This window comes from Eucyclogobius newberryi, unplaced genomic scaffold, assembly GCF_026437365.1.
Source record: "Eucyclogobius newberryi isolate DKJ021-1_F unplaced genomic scaffold, fEucNew1.0.hap1 SCAF_15, whole genome shotgun sequence".
Classification (NCBI taxonomy): Eukaryota; Metazoa; Chordata; class Actinopteri; order Gobiiformes; family Gobiidae; genus Eucyclogobius; species Eucyclogobius newberryi.
In genome coordinates this window covers 9,529,015-9,550,032 of record NW_027315779.1, presented here as the reverse complement: position 1 = coordinate 9,550,032, position 21,018 = coordinate 9,529,015, and the positions used below count along the sequence as shown (strand labels likewise).

General features: G+C 43.3%; 1 protein-coding gene across 2 annotated transcripts in view; it reads right to left on the bottom strand.

The window, feature by feature from the left end:
• Nucleotides 1–296: 296 nt before the first annotated feature.
• The window catches only part of LOC140360657 (glutamate receptor 1-like), an 83,751-nt gene continuing 63,029 nt past the window's right edge, over nucleotides 297–21,018 (bottom strand). The window contains exons 13-18 of one of the 2 annotated variants that reach the window (XM_072445981.1): nucleotides 18,348–18,453; nucleotides 16,155–16,353; nucleotides 15,684–15,931; nucleotides 10,113–10,227; nucleotides 3,860–3,994; nucleotides 297–612 (exon numbers count right to left, since the gene is read on the bottom strand). In XM_072445981.1, the coding sequence (XP_072302082.1) occupies nucleotides 409–612; nucleotides 3,860–3,994; nucleotides 10,113–10,227; nucleotides 15,684–15,931; nucleotides 16,155–16,353; nucleotides 18,348–18,453 (1,007 nt within the window). In that variant the 3' untranslated portion in view covers nucleotides 297–408. Of the gene's footprint in view, nucleotides 613–3,859; nucleotides 3,995–8,918; nucleotides 9,034–10,112; nucleotides 10,228–15,683; nucleotides 15,932–16,154; nucleotides 16,354–18,347; nucleotides 18,454–21,018 lie in introns of both variants that reach the window. The other variant, XM_072445980.1, reaches the window with a different exon arrangement.

The following is a 21,018-nucleotide window of genomic DNA, read 5'->3' as shown; positions in this document are numbered from 1 at the left end:
AATTACAAAAAATCTAAATATATGTTTTTATTCTCCTGCTGTTCTTGAATTGTGCTTGGCTACACTGGAGTTTCCCCAGTGTGGGACGAATAAAAGTGATCTTATTTTATCATATTCCTGCCACTTCTATGATTGATGCAAACAGTCCTTTTTAAAAAAGTGTTGGGTAAAAACACATCCTTGAGGAGAGGCATGGCGTCATCTTCAGTCGCAGCACTCACGTTGTGCAGATGACAACGTTTAAGACTCGAAGAACTGGGCTCAAACGCTACATTTGGCCTTAGTGTTCATGATTTAAGTTTTCCAAAACTCTACGGGAAAAAATTGCAAAAACATTTTCCTTCCAGAACCAGCAGGGGATGGGCTCTGTCAGCGTGTTTGTCCCGTGCAGCGGCGGCTCGGCGGTGGTCACATGCCCGTGGAGGAGAGCCCGCCCCCTTTGCTCATGCAGGGCACCGCTCTGCCGTTCTCTCCCAGACCCGGAGCTCCCGAGGCGGACACACTGCGCATCATGACTCCTCCCCCGCCTGAAAAACTGCTCATCATGACTCCCCCCCCGCCCGGCGCCATCCCACTGAGGCTGGAGCTCATCATTGCCGCGTCGATCAACTCCTGGAACAGAAGAACAGACACATGACCCAGGGTTTAGTCACTTGCGTTAAAATATGCAACATATTCTGCTGTGGTCCGAGCAAACTGAAAGTGCCCCCTACAGGTCGGACCACTCATTGAACTAAAATGCAGTTTAGTTACATATATTTTGAATCTTGCAAAAAAAAAAAACTAAAACATTTATCAAAGAATGGCACATTTTTTAGGTTTATAATTTCACTTCCTGTTTGTAATTGATGACATCACACTAGGAAATTACCCAGCAAACACTGGACCAAAAATCTAGCTGCTCCTCTGACTCTAGCTGCTCCTCTGCATCTAGCTGCTCCTCTGACTCTAGCTGCTCCTCTGCATCTAGCTGCTCCTCTGACTCTAGTGGCTCCTCTGACTCTAGTTGCTCCTCTGCATCTAGCTGCTCCTCTGACTAGCTGCTCCTCTGACTCTAGCTGCTCCTCTGACTCTAGTTGCTCCTCTGCATCTAGCTGCTCCTCTGACTAGCTGCTCCTCTGACTCTAGCTGCTCCTCTGACTCTAGTTGCTCCTCTGCATCTAGCTGCTCCTCTGACTCTAGCTGCTCCTCTGACTCTAGCTGCTCCTCTGACTCTAGCTGCTCCTCTGACTCTAGCTGCTCCTCTGACTCTAGTTGCTCCTCTGACTCTAGCTGCTCCTCTGACTCTAGTTGCTCCTCTGCATCTAGCTGCTCCTCTGACTCTAGCTCCTCCTCTGACTCTAGTTGCTCCTCTGACTCTAGCTGCTCCTCTGACTCTAGCTGCTCCTCTGACTCTAGTTGCTCCTCTGACTCTAGCTGCTCCTCTGACTCTAGCTGCTCACTCTAGTTGCTCCTCTGACTCTAGCTGCTCCTCTGTATCTAGCTGCTCCTCTGACTCTAGCTGCTCACTCTAGTTGCTCCTCTGACTCTAGTTGCTCCTCTGACTCTAGCTGCTCCTCTTACTCTAGCTGCTCCTCTGACTCTAGTTGCTCCTCTGACTCTAGCTGCTCCTCTGACTCTAATGGCTCCTCTGCATCTAGCTGCTCCTCTGACTCTAGCTGCTCCTCTGACTCTAGCTGCTCCTCTGTATCTAGCTGCTCCTCTGACTCTAGCTGCTCACTCTAGTTGCTCCTCTGACTCTAGCTGCTCCTCTGACTCTAGCTGCTCACTCTAGTTGCTCCTCTGACTCTAGTTGCTCCTCTGACTCTAGCTGCTCCTCTTACTCTAGCTGCTCCTCTGACTCTAGTTGCTCCTCTGACTCTAGCTGCTCCTCTGACTCTAGTGGCTCCTCTGCATCTAGCTGCTCCTCTGACTCTAGCTGCTCCTCTGACTCTAGCTGCTCCTCTGTATCTAGCTGCTCCTCTGACTCTAGCTGCTCACTCTAGTTGCTCCTCTGACTCTAGCTGCTCCTCTGACTCTAGCTGCTCCTCTGACTCTAGCTGCTCACTCTAGTTGCTCCTCTGACTCTAGCTGCTCCTCTGACTCTAGCTGCTCACTCTAGTTGCTCCTCTGACTCTAGCTGCTCCTCTGACTCTAGCTGCTCACTCTAGCTGCTCCTCTGACTCTAGCTGCTCCTCTGTATCTAGTTGCTCCTCTGCATTTAGCTGCAGAGGAGCAACTAGACACCTTCATTAGGGGTGCATTTATGCCGACAGCACCTGCTGATGTTTCATATGAACCAGTTTTGTTTCTTATGCAACAAACTTTGCATGTGGTTGGTTTGTGAAATGAAAGGGTTTTAAAGTCTGAAAATGGTTGGATGCAGCTTTAGCTTGGTTTGAAGCACGCACTGTCGGATCATTGTGATGAAAGCAGAGAGATGTGGTCATCTTGTTTGTCCCTCTGCGACGCCTTCACTGACTCTCTTGAAGCTCTGCTGTCTTTAATGAGGCTGTGGTCTGTTCAAAGGCCACTGGAGGGTGAGCAATCTGATTTATGTTTCACTTTGTTCAATTACACAACATAACTAGTCCTGAGACACACATCTGTGAATGGCCGGAGGAAAACAATCCACTTTAAACACCTCAAAATAAAGCAGTTTTTCTGACATGTTTAAGGATTTTAAATCGAGATTCAGTTCAAAGTTCAAATCTTTAACATGTCCAGATTGAAATCTAAACTATTCCAAGGACTTCATGTGTTTCAACACCTGTCTGAAGAGTCTAAATCACAGAGTTAACCTTGAATTTAACCGTACATTCAGTGGATCTGACCGCTCTATCTACGTGTATGTCTAGAGCGGGATTCGAACCACGGACCACTGAGATAAGATAAGATAATCCTTTAATGTCCACACATGGGGAAATTTTGTTGTTACAATGCAGAAGATACAGGAGGAAAAGGACAGATTATATAAAGTTATAGAAGAATAATATAATAAACAAAACAAAAAAACTCTTATTAACAAAACTCCTCTCATATCTTAATAGGGAATTGAGGGAGAAGAAAATAAAATAAAATAGATAAATAAAATAAAAAGATAAAGATGAAAATAAAAATAAGATAATAATAAAATAAAATAAAGTAAAGTAAAAATTGCTAGACTCCGCCATGTTCGATATGGGATCATCTACAGACAAACGCCAAGTGACGTGATGTGTCACTCTGAGAGTTCTACTGCTTCTTTATCTATATGCTCAATTTTTAAATATTGATAAACATAGTTTGAATTTTGCTAAAAAATGTAAAAACTGTTTTTAGGTCTATCATTTCAATTGCTGTTTGTAATTGATGACATCATTCTAGGAAATTACCCAGCAAACTCTGGGCCAAACTCATCAATCGTCACAATTTTTTTTATACGACAAAAAAAAAAAAAAAAAAAAATATATATATATATATATATATATATATATGAAAGTGACTTTATTTTGTTGAATTAATGCTTAGATAGTAATATATATATATATATATATATATATATATATATATATATATATATATATATATATATATATATATATATATATATGTGTAAATTCTGCATAAACTTTGACTGGAATGAGTGTCCCTGGTGTGATGTCACTTCCTGTCATTTTCAACAGATTTTTCAACGTTGTCTCCTCAAATACCGGCTCGATTGGTGTAAAACTATCATTTAAATGTGCGACAGGTATAAATACAGAAAATAAAGTAAAAATTAGAAATGCATAAAAAACCTGTTGTGCGCCCTATATGTAACAAACTTGCCCCTTCCACCACTGAACAAGTGTGAATGACGGACAGGTTTGTAGAGGTTAAAGGTCGGTGGGGGGCTCACCTTCATGCGGCGGGACTCGATCCTGGACTTGTAGCAGAACTCGAGCAGAGCGACGAGCATGGCCAGCCCCAAACCTCCAATGAGGATATAAAAGACCCCGGCCACGTTACTAAGGCTCAGAGCGCTGGTTTTGTCCTGAAACGTAGACATGAGTGAGACAACTGTACAGCCCCAAACGCTCCTCTAAAACACTCATCTCTAAAATGTTCCTCTAAAAACGCTCCTCTAAAACGCTCCTCTAAAAGGCTCCTTTCAAAACGCTCCTCTGAAACGCTCCTTCAAAAAACGCTCCTCTAAAACACTCCTCTAAAAACGCTTCTCTAAAAAACTCCTCTAAAAACTCTTCTCTAAAACACTTCTCTAAAACGCTCCACTAAAACACTCCTCTAAAAACACTCCTCTAAAACGGTCCTATAAAACGCTCCTCTAAAACGCTCCTCTAAAAACAGTCCTCTAAAACGCTTCTCTAAAACACTCCTCTAAAAACGCTTCTCTAAAACACTCCTCTAAAAACGCTTCTCTAAAACACTCCTCTAAAAACGCTTCTCTAAAACACTCCTCTAAAAACGCTTCTCTAAAACACTCCTCTAAAAACTCTTCTCTAAAACGCTCCACTAAAACACTTATTTAAAAACGCTCTAATAAAACACTCCTCTAAAAACGCTCCTCTAAAACGGTCCTATAAAACGCTCCTCTAAAACGCTTCTCTAAAACACTCCTCTAAAAACGCTCCTCTAAAACGGTCCTATAAAACTCTCCTCTAAAACGCTTCTCTAAAACACTCCTCTAAAAACGCTTCTCTAAAACACTCCTCTAAAAACGCTTCTCTAAAACACTCCTCTAAAAACTCTTCTCTAAAACACTCCTCTAAAAACTCTTCTCTAAAACGCTCCACTAAAACACTTATCTAAAAACGCTCTAATAAAACACTCCTCTAAAAACGCTTCTCTAAAACACTCCTCTAAAAACGCTTCTCTAAAACACTCCTCTAAAAACGCTTCTCTAAAACACTCCTCTAAAAACGCTTCTCTAAAACACTCCTCTAAAAACTCTTCTCTAAAACGCTCCACTAAAACACTTATCTAAAAACGCTCTAATAAAACACTCCTCTAAAAACGCTTCTCTAAAACACTCCTCTAAAAACTCTTCTCTAAAACACTTCTCTAAAACTCTTCTCTAAAACACTTCTCTAAAACGCTCTAATAAAACACTCCTCTAAAAACACTCCTCTAAAACGGTCCTATAAAACGCTCCTCTAAAACGCTCCTCTAAAACGCTCCTCTAAAAACAGTCCTCTAAAACGCTTCTCTAAAACACTCCTCTAAAAACGCTTCTCTAAAACACTCCTCTAAAAACTCTTCTCTAAAACGCTCCACTAAAACACTTATTTAAAAACGCTCTGATAAAACACTCCTCTAAAAACGCTCCTCTAAAACGCTTCTCTAAAACACTCCTCTAAAAACGCTCCTCTAAAACGCTTCTCTAAAACACTCCTCTAAAAACGCTCCTCTAAAACGGTCCTATAAAACGCTCCTCTAAAACGGTCCTATAAAACTCTCCTCTAAAACGCTTCTCTAAAACACTCCTCTAAAAACGCTTCTCTAAAACACTCCTCTAAAAACGCTTCTCTAAAACACTCCTCTAAAAACTCTTCTCTAAAACACTTCTCTAAAACGCTCCACTAAAACACTTATCTAAAAACGCTCTAATAAAACACTCCTCTAAAAACACTCCTCTAAAACGGTCCTATAAAACGCTCCTCTAAAACGCTCCTCTAAAAACAGTCCTCTAAAACGCTCCTCTAAAAATGCTCCTCTAAAACGCAGTAGAATTTCCATCACAACCTGGAGCTTGTTACCATGGAGATGCTCTCTCTAGACAGGTTTACAACCTGCACGTTCTTGTCGTGTTATTTTTAATGGCGGTTGGCAGCTGAAAAGGTGCATTTACCGCCACCTACTGGATTGCTGGTCTCCATGGAGATTTTACTGCTTTGCCTGGAATGTCCCAAACTATGGCATTCAACTAATCTTGCATTTATTTAAAATTCAAGTGTTTTTATTTATACGTTGCCTTCTTACAGTGAGCGGACTCGCCTCTCCACATATCTAGCCAGTAACTTGCTTAGTTTAATGCAATGTGGGACGTCTCCACGGAAACAAGCATGGGGCCACTCTTACACCGTGCAGCAGCTTTAGAGACACATTTCACATTTGTTCCTCTTGAAAGATTTTCCAACCTTCCAAAGTCCCAAAACAAAAAAGAAACAAAACAGTGGCAAATGTCTAATTTAAATAACATTTGTGAACTCTAGTCTTTTCATTATTTCGCCTGTGTTTGTGAAAGATTTGTCTTGTGTAGTGGTTTCACAGTTGTTTTGTGTATATTTGGTAATGTCTCAGTGTTTTGCGTGTATTTGGTGATGTCACAGGGGTTTTGTGTGTATTTGGTGATGTCACAGGGGTTTTGTGTGTATTTGGTGATGTCACAGTGGTTTTGTGTGTATTTGGTGATGTCACAGTGGTTTTGTGTGTATTTGGTGATGTCACAGTGGTTTTGTGTGTATTTGGTGATGTCTCAGCGTTTTGTGTATATGGTGTTGTCACAGGGGTTTTGTGTATATTTGGTGATGTCACAGTGGTTTTGTGTGTATTTGGTGATGTCTCAGCGTTTTGTGTATATGGTGTTGTCACAGGGGTTTTGTGTGTATTTGGTGATGTCACAGTGGTTTTGTGTGTATTTGGTGGTGTCTCAGCGTTTTGTGTATATGGTGTTGTCACAGGGGTTTTGTGTGTATTTGGTGATGTCACAGTGGTTTTGTGTATATTTGGTGATGTCAATATAGTCAACGTAAATGTTCAGTTTGAGCTGCAGTGTGTTAGTCCAGAGAAGAAACTATTTAAACTGAGAAAGTTACTGTTACTATCGTGAGTGTCTGTGCCAGTCCTGAGCCCTAGACATGAACCCTAAACTTGACCTCTGACCCTGAGAGTTCACCTTAGGGTTCTGAGAGTTCACTCGAGGGTTCTGAGAGTTTACATGAGGGTTCTGAGAGTTCACTTGAGGGTTCTGAGAGTTTACATGAGGGTTCTGAGAGTTTACATGAGGGTTCTGAGAGTTCACTTGAGGGTTCTGAGAGTTCACTCGAGGGTTCTGAGAGTTCACATGAGGGTTCTGAGAGTTCACTCGAGGGTTCTGAGAGTTTACATGAGGGTTCTGAGAGTTCACATGAGGGTTCTGAGAGTTCACTCGAGGGTTCTGAGAGTTTACATGAGGGTTCTGAGAGTTCACATGAGGGTTCTGAGAGTTTACATGAGGGTTCTGAGAGTTTACATGAGGGTTCTGAGAGTTCAAATGAGGGTTCTGAGAGTTTACATGAGGGTTCTGAGAGTTTACATGAGGGTTCTGAGAGTTCACATGAGGGTTCTGAGAGTTCAAATGAGGGTTCTGAGAGTTCACATGAGGGTTCTGAGAGTTTACATGAGGGTTCTGAGAGTTCACATGAGGGTTCTGAGAGTTCACATGAGGGTTCTGAGAGTTCACATGAGGGTTCTGAGAGTTCACATGAGGGTTCTGAGAGTTTACATGAGGGTTCTGAGAGTTCAAATGAGGGTTCTGAGAGTTTACATGAGGGTTCTGAGAGTTCAAATGAGGGTTCTGAGAGTTCACATGAGGGTTCTGAGAGTTCAAATGAGGGTTCTGAGAGTTTACATGAGGGTTCTGAGAGTTCACATGAGGGTTCTGAGAGTTCACCCGAGGGTTCTGAGAGTTCACATGAGGGTTCTGAGAGTTCAAATGAGGGTTCTGAGAGTTTACATGAGGGTTCTGAGAGTTCACATGAGGGTTCTGAGAGTTCACATGAGGGTTCTGAGAGTTCACATGAGGGTTCTGAGAGTTCACATGAGGGTTCTGAGAGTTCACCCGAGGGTTCTGAGAGTTCACATGAGGTTCTGAGAGTTTACATGAGGGTTCTGAGAGTTCACATGAGGTTCTGAGAGTTTACATGAGGGTTCTGAGAGTTCACCCGAGGGTTCTGAGAGTTCACATGAGGTTCTGAGAGTTTACATGAGGGTTCTGAGAGTTCACATGAGGGTTCTGAGAGTTCACTCGAGGGTTCTGAGAGTTCACATGAGGGTTCTGAGAGTTCACTCGAGGGTTCTGAGAGTTTACATGAGGGTTCTGAGAGTTCACATGAGGGTTCTGAGAGTTCACTCGAGGGTTCTGAGAGTTTACATGAGGGTTCTGAGAGTTCACTCGAGGGTTCTGAGAGTTCACCTGAGAGTTCTGACCTCCAGCTCTATTCAAACTGAGAATCAAGAAGGCTGTCGCATATAGTTTTACTGGCAGTGTCGTGTTTAATCTTCAAGCCCTTTGCTTCTGAGGAATATTATAGCCAATGGCGTTTCCATGGCAACAAGCGGGACGAGTCCGGTTCGTGGAGATAAAGGCCCCCGCTCATCGAATGCTTTTATCTGAGAATGTGAACGGTTATTCATCTTTGTTATTTTTGTTTCTGTTCTTAAACCGTGCGACAAATAATAGCTGCTGTCTCTCTCTCATTTGCTCTTTACATCCCCAACTCTTTCACTACTCGCTCTTTTTGCCTCTTTCTTCCTTCCTTCCTTTCTCTCTCTTCCCTTTCTTTTCTCTACTTTCAGCAGAACAATCGTCTGGCACAAATCAAATCACATTTTGCTGACGTGGAGACCGTTTTATCCTTCATTTTCATCTGCATAAATCTGGGACACTTTATCAAAGAATTTCAGAGAGAGAGAGAGGTGCAGGTGTGTGGCAGGTGTAGGTGTGTGGCAGGGGCATGTGTGTGGCAGGTTCATGTGTGTGACAGGTACATGTGTGTGGCAGGTGTGTGGTAGGTGCATGTGTGTGGCAGGTGTGTGGCAGGTGCATGTGTGTGGCTGGTGTGTGGTAGGTGCAGGTGTGTGGTAGGTGCGTGGCAAGTGGAGGTGCGTGGCAGGTGCAGGTGTGATGCAGGTGCAGGTGTGTGGCAGGTGCAGGTGTGTGGCAGGTGCAGGGCCGCTCCTTGCCCCACAGAACTGACCTTTCTGCCGGAGTCCTTGTGGCCGCACTCGCCCTTGTCATACCACCACTTGTTTTTCAGTTTGTCTAACACGGCCTGCTCGTTGAGCTTGAGCACGGCCAGGTTTATCGGGATTCTTCAGAGGGGGCGGGGCAAAGGGAATAACATAAATAACATTATGCATCTGGATGTTATCTTATGTTATTGAAGCAGCTACGGCAGCAAACCTGACAGAGCATTGAGAGCTGAGCTAGCACCTTTACATTCACACAAACATGAAGTGATATGATTTAATACTCCATCTGTGCAGTGCTGACTCCCTATGGCCAAGATGTGTATTACTATATCACTTTGGGCAACCGGCAGCGGCAGGACGGCGGCAGGTTCAGGTAAAGGCTGCACCTGACACTTCAGAATCCCTGCTTAAACCTGGAGTTATGTTGTCTCCATAGTAACACTTCAAACTCAATTTCCGTACAATGTTACCAAATAAAACATAGTCGAATGTTTGTAAGTTTCCACCATAGTGCTATCTCTGCGCTAAAAATATAAATAAATAATAAATAATATTTATTTATAAAATATAAATAAATAATATAAATAACTAAACTCTTTGCTATAAATAAGACGAGGAGTGTCACGGAGCAGCATAAGAGGCTCTTACAGAAACATGGGGCTTTTGAGCATGTTCTAGCAGTTATCATAAACTTGCTCAGGGCTTTAATTGTGGTGATTCTTGCATGTTTGAGGTCAGGCCATGGCGCCTCGATTACAGGAGAATAACGATGACTCAAAACTGCATGAATCCCTTTAGATACAACTGGATAACTGAGAAGGGAAAGCAATTATAACAGGATTGAAAGGTCTTGAGTAAATCTAGCTTAATATGTACAATTAACAATTACAGTTGCTGGTGATTTTTATTTGATTGCAATTATCCCAACATTTGGCAATCAAGGTAAAAGACCCTTTTGAACACTGGGTTCAACATCTGCTCCAGACTCCACAGCACCGGACCAGCGTCCAAACCTGACCTTGTGCTTTTACAGTTCCTGTGCCACACGTTTGCAGACCTTTTAACTATTTTTTTCTGTTTTCTGTCGCCTGTTGCCACGTTTTTCCACCTGTTGCCACGCTTTTCCGCCTGATGCCGCGTCCTGCCGGTTGCCCGTGGCACGAGTCGTGTTTACCGCAGTGGTCAGTCGCGGTGCTGACCTTGGTGTCCCCTCCCCCGATGCCGCACTCGCCTTTGTCATACCACCATCTGTTTTTCAATTTGTCCAACAGCCCCTGCTCGTTCAGTTTTAACACTGCCAAGTTAACTGGGTTTCTATGGAGACGATAAGCAAGCTAATTAATCACAAACGTCATAGTGTTCACAAAACAAACAAGTTCACGGCGGGTCTGATCTTGCACGGATAAATGAGGCGCCGATGGATGGCGCTGTTTTTCAACCCAGTCCAGTCCAAACGTTCACCATCGTTTAAACTCAAGATTCATAATAAAACGGAGCGTTCAGAAAACAAAAGTCCACAAGGTTTAATCCTCCATCAGATGATATGATGTTCATTTGAAGCCCGGTGTCCACTGTACACTCTGTACCGTATATTTAGAGTCTTAAGTTTCACAACAAGATGCGAGGAGTCATAAGACGGCTTTTTTACTGAGTTTAGGAAATTAACTGTTCAACTTACATTTGCTACGAGCTAAAGCGAGAACAAGTTTGAAGTCTACGCTCGGGTGAACGATGATGAACGTGATTTCAGGAGCAGGTTGAAAAGCAGAGTAAATTTCGCCAACTAAAATAAACTCTAAATGGCCTTTCCATCCGTTGGAGCACACAGGAGTCATTTTAAATCAATTTGAACATATTCCTAAATCGAAACTCTCCTCTGTGCTCCAGCGATGACCAAAATGCAGCTGAAAGCAATGGGTCGAATACCAAAAACTGACAACATGAATCTGGGACAAGACAAGAGAGAAATTATCAGAAAATGGCAAAGTGATGGAAAGAGTTTGGTCCAAATAATGGTAAATCTGGTAAATCTCTACAAGAACAACGTGCCGTCGCCATTTACGCACATTTTTCAACTTTAAAGCTACAAGAACTTTTTGTCAATTTCCAAACTAAAATAATTTCAAAAGAGCAGCAAACAGAATCAAGAAAAGATTAACACTAAGATTTTGTAATGTTTGCTCACAATTACTTGATAATAATAATAAATATAGCCGCAAGCGGCGATGCCACGCCACGCCACAATTTACCTTTTATTACATCTACTGCTGAATCCGTGACCCTGTCGCGTCTATTCCCCTTTGCTTTGCATTTGAAGGGAAAAGTTTGCGGCTCCGCCGCACAAAGTCCATGACTCTTAGAAAAAAAATGTTGATACATTTGTTATGGTCCACCCCTGAAGATGAGTCTCACCAAATTTTAGGCTAATAGGGCTAACACCCTTGGAGGAGTTCGTAAAAGTATAAAGTGGCAGCATGTTAAAATTTCAGAGATCTGGCGATTTCCCCATTGGAATAACATGGGAGGTTTCTGTCATCGCTACGGCTACGGCGTAACAAATATGACATGGTTCTCTCGAGTTATGCTTAGCACATTTTTATCCAATTTGGCAGACATTTGGTCAGACGGACAGCGTTGTCGGAATATTTTTTTTTTAAACTTATCTTGTCACCATCTACCCCTGCGCCAAATTTCATGATTCTACGAACAGATTTGTTTTGGCCATTTCCTATCTCTCAATACATTTTTTGTACAGTTGGGGGCGCTGACATGCCAATTTTTTTTTTATTTTAGAAAAAAGAGATAGCCAGAATGTAGAGAGGCACGATTTTTAGACGTGTGCAAATTTTTGTTACTTTTTGAAGAAGAAGAAGAAGAAGAAGAAGAAGAAGAAGAAGAAGAAGAAGAAGAAGAAGAAGAAGAAGAAGAAGAAGAAGAAGAAGAAGAAGAAGAAGAAGAAGAAGAAGAAGAAGATGCGAAAACAATGTTTCCCATTTTTCAAATATCATAAACCATCTACCTCATGGTGTGGGTCCCTGGTACTTTCGTTAATGTTTGGCCCTTTATACAGTACAGTGAACCCTCGCTATAACACGGTTCACTTTTCACGGTCTCGCTGCTTCATGGATTTGCACACGTACGTAAAACCGCTTGCCAAATTGAAGTTTGTGAGGCCGGTGAGAGCGTGAGCTTCAATGTTTTATGGAGTATTTCATTGTATAATAACTGTAAAAAAATAAAGGTTTCTACTTCACGGATTTCGCCTATCGCGGGTTCGTTTTGGAACGTAACCCCCGCGATAAACGAGGGTTCACTGTAATAATGTTCAATTAAAGCCGCGGTAGCGGCGATGATGGCTCTCGCCTCCCGCGCGACCGCCTTCCTGTGCGTCCATGTTTTCTGCTGTGTTTTGCGGCATACCAAACGACGCTCAGTAATTCACCGTTGATGATTGCGTAGTCTGCGATTCAAATATTAGTTTGTTCTGACAAATTGCAAGATTGTCCTGAACGCAGACCTGAGCAGGGAGAAAGAGAGAGAGAGAGCGAGAGAGCCTCGGTAACCCAGGACTTTTCATTGATGTTCAGGGGGTCAAAAATATCTGAGTTGTGGCAGAAAGAATAAAGTCAAAAGAATAAAGTCTAAAGAATAAAGCCTAAAGAATAAATTCTAAAGAATAAAGTCTAAAGAATAATAATTCTAATGATAATGGTAATGCTAAGAGAGGAAATGTCTCATCAAAATAATAAGAGGAAGTGAAGGCATTAATTGCGCCCCTGCTGGCCAATTGTGAAAATAGACAATATCTGTAATGCACTTTTTTCATGGCGTCTCGAGGAGAATATAACCCATGAGTTGCAAACAAATCAGACAATGTTGAGTTTTTCACACAATGGGTAGGGGGCACTATAGAGTAAATTTGTTACATGGGTATTAATTATTTCCAATCACACCATAAAAACACATTAGTGAGTGAAATATGAGCTCTGTAGATCAATTCCATTAGGCGTGACTTGTCCTTGAAAAAACAGGAAATTAAGCCTTTTTTGAGGCGGAGAGCGTAAGGAATATACATTTTCTTTTGGGACAATAAAGGATTATCTTATCTCTTTTGAGTGATCGTTTGAGTGATCTCTTACGGCAGCGAATCATCTACTTCACTTTTCAAATGGAGCTCCCTCAAGACAAAACTCTTTCCATCAGAAGAAGCGGCGTTCAGACACAAACTGGCCCAGAGGCAAAAGCACAAGAGGAATGACTACATGGCCCTGGATCAAATCAAGAGGAAACCAGTATTTGATCGGTATTAGATCAACGGCATGGTTCAGATTTGGGTTTGTTTTGGTGACGGTTAAGATCTCCAGGAATCATCTTGTGTCTCTGCGCTTTTAACCAACGGCACACAAAGCACACTGATGAGAAAAGCGGAGACAGGTTTTTCAAATGAAGCTGTCAGGGAAAACTGGGCCAGTGTGCCAGATGCCCTTCCCCGACGGCGACATTTCATCGGAAATCTGGTGAAAAGAGTCTGGCGTTTACAGAAATCAGAGCAAAACATGAGGCCAGAGACACAAAAGAGACAAAAGAGGAGAGAAAGAGGGAGTGAAGGGGAGGCAGGGACAGACAGGGGCAATGAGAGAGACAGGGACAGACAGCGACAGACAGGGACACAGAAAGAGAGACGGGCAGACAGAGAGAGAGACAGGGACAGACAGGGACAGAGAGAGAGAGACAGGGACAGACAGGGACAAAGAGAGAGAGACAGGACACACAGATTAACAGACACTGACGAGACAAAACAGAAAAATACATCCACGAGCCTAAAGCCAAACATCAGTATTTTTACCGCTCTAATCTATGTCCAGCGTCTGCAGTCCAGCGCCCCCTGCAGGCTCAGCTTTCTTCTTGGTTACTCGTTACACTATTCACCAGCAAATTAAATAAAGTTCAACTGGATGGTCAGGACTTTTGTTTCGTGTTGATGGAGGAAACTCCTCTCAGACCACATATTTAGGATACTTTGGACCCGTATCATGTCTCCCTGACGCCCGCGTGACTGACAGGCAAATTAAGCAATCAGAGAAACACATGGTTCATTTGTGTTTGAACAAACATGGTGGGGAAAATAACAAGTGTGTGAGAAACTGCAGAATCAACAAGCAAGACACAAATCCAGGGCCCAGGCCTCTGGGCCGAAGGTGCACAACACGCCACTACTATAACAATGTGGGTCACACAAAACTAACAAATTATTTATATGATAAATTAATAACTGATAGATTAGATCTTTGTGAGAAATAACATGCAAAATGCTTTACCCACATTTATTTAAAAAATTGCCCACCCAGAACTGAACCAGAATTAAACTAGGACTAGGTCCAAACTAGTGCTAACCCAGGATTAAACCAGTCAACAATATTTTCTTTTTATATTTGCAAGATGGGTCTGTAATGTGGCAGTAAATGAAGTAACCTAAACCAAGTTAGTCCTCAGTGACTCGAGAACATTCGAGAGGAGAAGCAGCTGGTGGACCGTCTCAAGTTAGTAGAGCTTTCTGACGCCCCTAAATGGTCCGATTCCAGACCCCCTAAACAGGCCCCACCGCTCCTCGCAGTTCTGAACACTAAAGTCAGAATGCGCCCATACGGGTGACGTTCAGAGGAACCATGAAGAAAAGGCCACGCCCGGAGGAGGAATTCAGACGTTCTGGAGTTTGGACTGAGCTTTCAAAATAACCAATGAGGAATAATAGCAGTTAAACAATGTGTGATATTAAGTATATATTTGTTTAGAAAGGATAGAACTCTGTGTAAAAATATATTGCAGTATGAGTATTATTATTATTATACTTTGAGCTGAATCTTGGACATGTACTCTACACAGGGCGACACGAAACACAGAGAAACACACAGAGAAACACGCTTTCACTGCAAAAACATGGAAGACCAAATGAGGCAAAAGGACTTGTGTTTGAACTGAACTTTACTCCTTTGTCTCTATCGTATTAATCCTGGATTATTGGAGCAGTTGCATGATATTTCAGAACTTCTAGTGCACAACTGTGAGAACAGACAACATGAAAACAGAAAGCCCTGTTAGAGGTCGCCACTGCGAGCGTATGCGGGAGCGTATGCGGGTGACTTTGGGCCTTAGTTCACAGGGAACAGCTCGTAATCAAGAACTAATCATTTAAATGTTGAGTGAGTTGGAAGTAAATAATACATCTAGAGACAAAGTTTCAAAGGGATCATCCGATCACAGTTTCGATTTCCCTCCAGATGGTATTTTGAGCCGAGATAGATTTCATTCATTTTACGTTGCATCGTTTTGCAAAAATCAAATCAACAGTTTGTGAACTCAAACATTTAAAACCTACCAAAACGTTTTCTGAGTTTCTGAGTCAGGCAGAGAAGAGTGGGGTTAAAATGAGCCATAACGAGGAGGCCAAACAAAGAAGAGACTATTTTAAGTCAGACCTTCAAATTGAAAATGACTTCTGGATGGATATCAAAAGTGTCTTGATTTTTTTTTTTTGTGCGAAACTTGTTCTACCAGGAACCACTCTTGGATGGAGGGACTACACTGAAGAGTACAGGGCATCCAAATTAAAGGAATAAATAAAACTAAAAGTAAATAATCCAAACAATACATTTAAAAAAAGTCAGATTCATCATGAAACCACTCAGATAAAGGTCTGCAGTCCTTTTGCCTCGTGTCCCATCCTGTGTTTGCATTGCCCACAGCCGTTACCTCCTCTCTTCCTCTCTTACCTGAGCGGCGAGCCTTTGGGCGTGGCCACACCGTAGCCCTTGGAGTCCAGGTTCCCTCCAACCTTCATGGTGTCGCAGGGCTTCCTCTGCTCGATGTACTCATTCATGGACGACTCCAGCAGATACGCGTACTTCCCTTTGGACTTCCTCACACGGATCACGCCTTCGTTGGTGTTTTTCACGAACACCGACGGCTCGGTGCTGCGCATGTACGACCACATCTTCTCAAACACTGCAATCTTCGACCTCTGCACCAGGGGGTGACAAAGAGGGAGAAAGGAAAATATTTAGGAAAATCTGCGATGTGCAACAAATAATGGGAGGAAAGGACCTTAATTGATTCAATACAAAACGAAAAATGATTTATAAAGTTAAACGGAGCGACAACAACAAAAAAACATTTGGACGAGATAAAAGTCATATAAACCTATCTCTATTCACTGTTGTGTCAAAACTGAATTGGGCGCTGACCCTGAAGAACTCTTTAGTGGAGCCTCCGTCCAGCGTCCCGTAGGCGATCTCCGTCTGCTTGGCCAGGTCCTCGGCGCCTTCGATGGGCGACACCATCCTCTCCACGGTGAGAAACGCCGCCAGGTTCGCCGTGTACGAGGAGATGATGATGAGCGTGAAGAACCACCACACGCCGCCTACGATGCGCCCGGACAGAGACCTGCGGGCAGCGAGAGCGGGCTTTTCAGCTAAACCAGAAATAAACCAGGACTAAACCAGGTCCAAACCAGAACTAAACCGGGACTAAACCACGTTTAAACCAGGACTAAACAAAGTCTAAACCAGGTCTAAACAAGGACTAAACCAGGTCCAAACTAGGTCTAAACCAGGACTAAACCAGGTCTGAACCAGGACTAAACCGGGACTAAACCACGTCTAAACCAGGACTAAACCAAATCTAAACCAAATCTAAACCAGGTCTAAACCAGGACTAAACCAGGTCCAAACCAGGAATAAACCAGGTCTAAACCAGGACTAAACCAGGACTAAACCAGGACTAAACCAGGACTAAACCAGAACTAAACCGGGACTAAACCACGTTTAAAACAGGAGTAAAAAAAGTCTAAACCAGGTCTAAACGAGGACTAAACCAGGTCCAAACTAGGTCTAAACCAGGACTAAACCAGGTAGAAACCAGGACTCAACCAGGACTAAACCAGGTCTAAACCAGGACTAAACCAGAACTAAACCGGGACTAAACCGCGTCTAAACCAGGACTAAACCAAATCTAAACCAGGTCTAAACCAGGACTAAACCAGGTCCAAACTAGGTCTAAACCAGGACTAAACCAGGTTGAAACCAGGACTAAACCAAATCTAAACCAGGACTAAACCAAATCTAAACCAGGTCGAAACCAGGACTAAACCAAGTCTAAACCAAGTCTAAACCAGGACTAAACTAGGACCAAACCAGTCACTGCAGGAGGACATTTAATAAAGTGGATAGAGTTCTTTTTTAAACAAAGCTTTTACAGAATTGTGTTTTGCCGTCGGCCGTTTGTGAAAAATGGCGTCGTTACGACTTCACGCTCTGAGTTTGTCTCCGGGGAACGATTAAAAAACATTCTAATGAGTTCAAATTACACCAGCGCCAGCCTTTTATGCCTCTAATTTAATACACTCAGGATATTACCACAAATGGATCTGGATCAAATATTCCTGGATTCTCATTGCTGTGTTCAAAAATAATGTATATTTCAAGATTTTCAAGATGATGGATGAACAATGAGATGTTCAACTTCTGTTTGTGTGTTTTACCAACCTAACCCTGCATTAAACTTCTCCACAACTTTCTCACTGACCTGTCTAGGATAAAGAATGATGCTGTTTGCTCCTCAACATTCTTTTTACAAACGTCTGTGGCCTTGACAGAGCAGTTGCATTTATATTGACACTGGATTACACACAGGTGGAGTCTGTTGAACATTAGGTCGACATTCATCTTTAATGATTAGGAAACTTCTGACAGCAGCTCCTCAGGGAAAACAGGTGAATACTTTTGCACGCTGCACTTTTCAGTTTTTTCATTTTAACAATGACTGTAAATTCATGTATACTTTTCACTCACTTTCACAATTGTGTGTCACTGGGTGTTGCTCTCTCACAAAAAAAATGCCAACACAATTCAAGATCGTGGATCTTAAAAACTCCAGGAGGTGCCGTGGGTATTTGTTTGGCCGAACCAATACCCATGGCACTTCCTGGGGTCGTGACACAAGCTGCTGAGTGGCAACTTTAGTACTTTGTAATTAATGATCCCTGAACGGACTGAGACACAGTGAAAACTCTGGGCTCAGATCGTGTGTCTGGAGCAGGAGACCATCAGGTGGTCTTCAAGCACTCAGCTTCGCTGAGATGCGTTTATGAACGAGGGAGGAGGGCGGAGCCAAGTGTTGTATAAAAAACATCTAACCAATCAGATGAAAATCAGTCTTGCCTTCAGATTAATAAAACAGGGGGGTGTGGCCCTACGCAGCTTACATAGATTGGTAAGGTCCAGATCAGTGCACAGAACATGTTTTAGGATGAAGAAAACACTGTGCACACGGCTCTTCAACATTTCTGGTACAAACTTGTGTAAAAACATAATCTGTACAGTATTTATCACAGAGATGATCCCACTTTTAAAGCCTCAGTGTGGTGCGTTTCCACTGACCTGGGGGAGATGTCACAGCCCTGCTGCATGAACGCTCCCAGAGAGAACCACAGCGAGTTAAAGATCCCAAAGTCGTTTGAGTACTCCGGCTCCTCCTTTTGAGAGTCTGAGGAACAAACAGGTTCAACTGAAATGGAGCAAGTCAAAGGTCAATAATGGAGCTCGTCACTGATGGAAATGATCGGGGAAAACATTTGCAGATTTTACTTTATTATTCATTCAAGAATCTATTTTTATAAGAGCTATTGTTTGTTTGAAAGAGTCGACAGAAGCAGCTCACGTCTTCGACCCCAAATGAGTTCAGACGTTCTATCACGTTGGGATCAGCGGCGGCTGGCGGTGGGTGGGTGTCCGTGTGCAGATAGCAAAAGTATGCTACAGCGTTTGTGGATGGGCGGACTTGGTGTGGTCATCAATGATTAGTTGATACGCTGTACTTCCCTTCAGCACTTTTTCTGTCCCCAAGATGCTGGTCAAGGTCTTGAACCTTGACCATTATTGAGCTGAACCTGATTAATGATGTGCTGAATGGTAGAGTTGCAGGAGGAGGGGCTTCTTAACTCAAAGCTAGAGGCTCACAGGCTGAGTCATGATAGGTCCAAAATATGACCCAACCACTGTATTTGAGTCCGGCCTGCAACAGCGATCCAAGGCTCATATTCAGTAGATGGACATTAACACACGCAGAACATGCAAAAGAGCCCGGCTCGCTGGTCTGGGCCGTCACGCACAGGGACATCAGCCCCTCATTTCCATGTGCGCTCTTTGTGACACTGACAGACTGAGCTCCTGCTTTCCCTTTTCAGCAATATGATCCAAATAATGTCCACGTTAAAATGAGAAAATGTTGTTTCGTTTTGACAGTTCTATGTTTCTGTACCAAGACTGACGTCACATTTTCTCTGAACTTCAGGCTCTGTGCACCCTCCCAGTGGCCAACGCATGAGACAATAATGCAATAAGACTGAGTTAAATCATAAACTATGTAAATCATCTTTTACACAAAATATGAAAGCCTAAAATAACGATTGTATGTCATTTTTGTCAGGGTCAAATAAGGGGTGTGGCACACTGGAAAAGCCTGGCAGCTCTGTGAGGATCCTGTTCTTCGATCTCTCCAGCGCCTTCAACACCATCCAGCCGCTGCTCCTGAGGGACAAGCTGGAGACTGCTGGTGTGGAGTATGACCTGGCAGAGTGGATCCTGGACTACCTCACGGACCGACCCCAGTTTGTGAGAGCACGGGATTGTGTGTCTGACACTCGGACCTGCAGTGTGGGGGCGCCCCAGGGCACTGTCCTCGCGCCCTTTCTCTTCACCCTTTACACTGCAGACTTCAGACATGACACGGACAGCTGTGTCCTGCAGAAGTTCTCTGACCACTCTGCCATCATAGGACTCATCACGGACGACGATGACGCGGAGTACAGAGGACTGGCGCAGGACTTTGTGGACTGGTGTCAGCGGAACCACATCCTCATCAACGCGGGGAAGACCAAGGAGACGGTGGTGGACTTCCGCAGACGTCACCCCACTGCCCCCTCACCAGTGAACATCCAGGGACGGGACATTGAGAGAGTGGACACATACAAGAACCTGGGTGTTCATCTGAACCACAAACTGGACTGGACTCATAACACAGACGCTCTACCTCCTGAGGAGACTCAGGTCTTTTGGAGTGACAGGGCCACTCCTGAAGACCTTCTACGACTCTGTGGTGGCATCAGCTCCTGTAGGTGTGGCCTGCAGGAGCAGCAGCATCACAGAGAGGGAGAGGAAGAGGCTGGACAAAGTCATAAAGAAGTCCAGCTCCGTCCTGGGCTGCGCTCTGGACTCGGTGCAGGAGGTGGGGGACAGAATGGTCCTGGCTAAATTCACATCTATGCTGGACCATGAGTCTCACCCCCTGCAGGACACTCTGTCCGCTCTGGAGAGCAGCTTCAGTGAGAGACTGATCCACCCTCACTGTGTGAAGGAAAGGTTTCGCAGGTCTTTCCTTCCTGCTGCTGTCAGACTTTCATAACAAACACTGTTAGTCCTGAACACTCGCAATACTGACCTAACCTAATACTGATGTGCAATTCCGTCATATGTGCAATTGCTGTTGGAATTCATGTGCAATCTATGTGCCGTCGTGACACATATTCATGTGCAATTACTGTCGTGATCACATGCAATGGTATTTATGTATTTATTTATTTATTTGTCTATGGGAGTTTTTGTTTATAGGAGATCTTCTACTGAACGTGTTTTTCAGACTTCCTATAAGTGATCTGTTCTTTTCTTCTGTATCTGCCCATGTATCTTCCTGCGTTGCACCAATGGAATTTCCCCATGTGGGACAATAAAGGATTATCTTATCTTATCTTGCGCCCCCTTGTGACCAGCCACCACTAGTCCGTCTGTACAAAATACCAGCCAACAGTCAGACCTTTGTACTTTCACTCTTCACAATGTGACTGAATGATATTACTTTTACTTTTGAAAAGACATTTTTTGGATGAGAACTATGTGGAAACAATTGTCTGCACATCAATGGAGCCCTCATTTTTGAAAAGAACTACTCCCCCATTGTCTGATCTAATGTTATTGTTTAACATACATTTAGTATTTATTTAGTATTGTTCTCCTCTTTCTTTAAAGGAGATATAATATGTATTGAAGTATAACA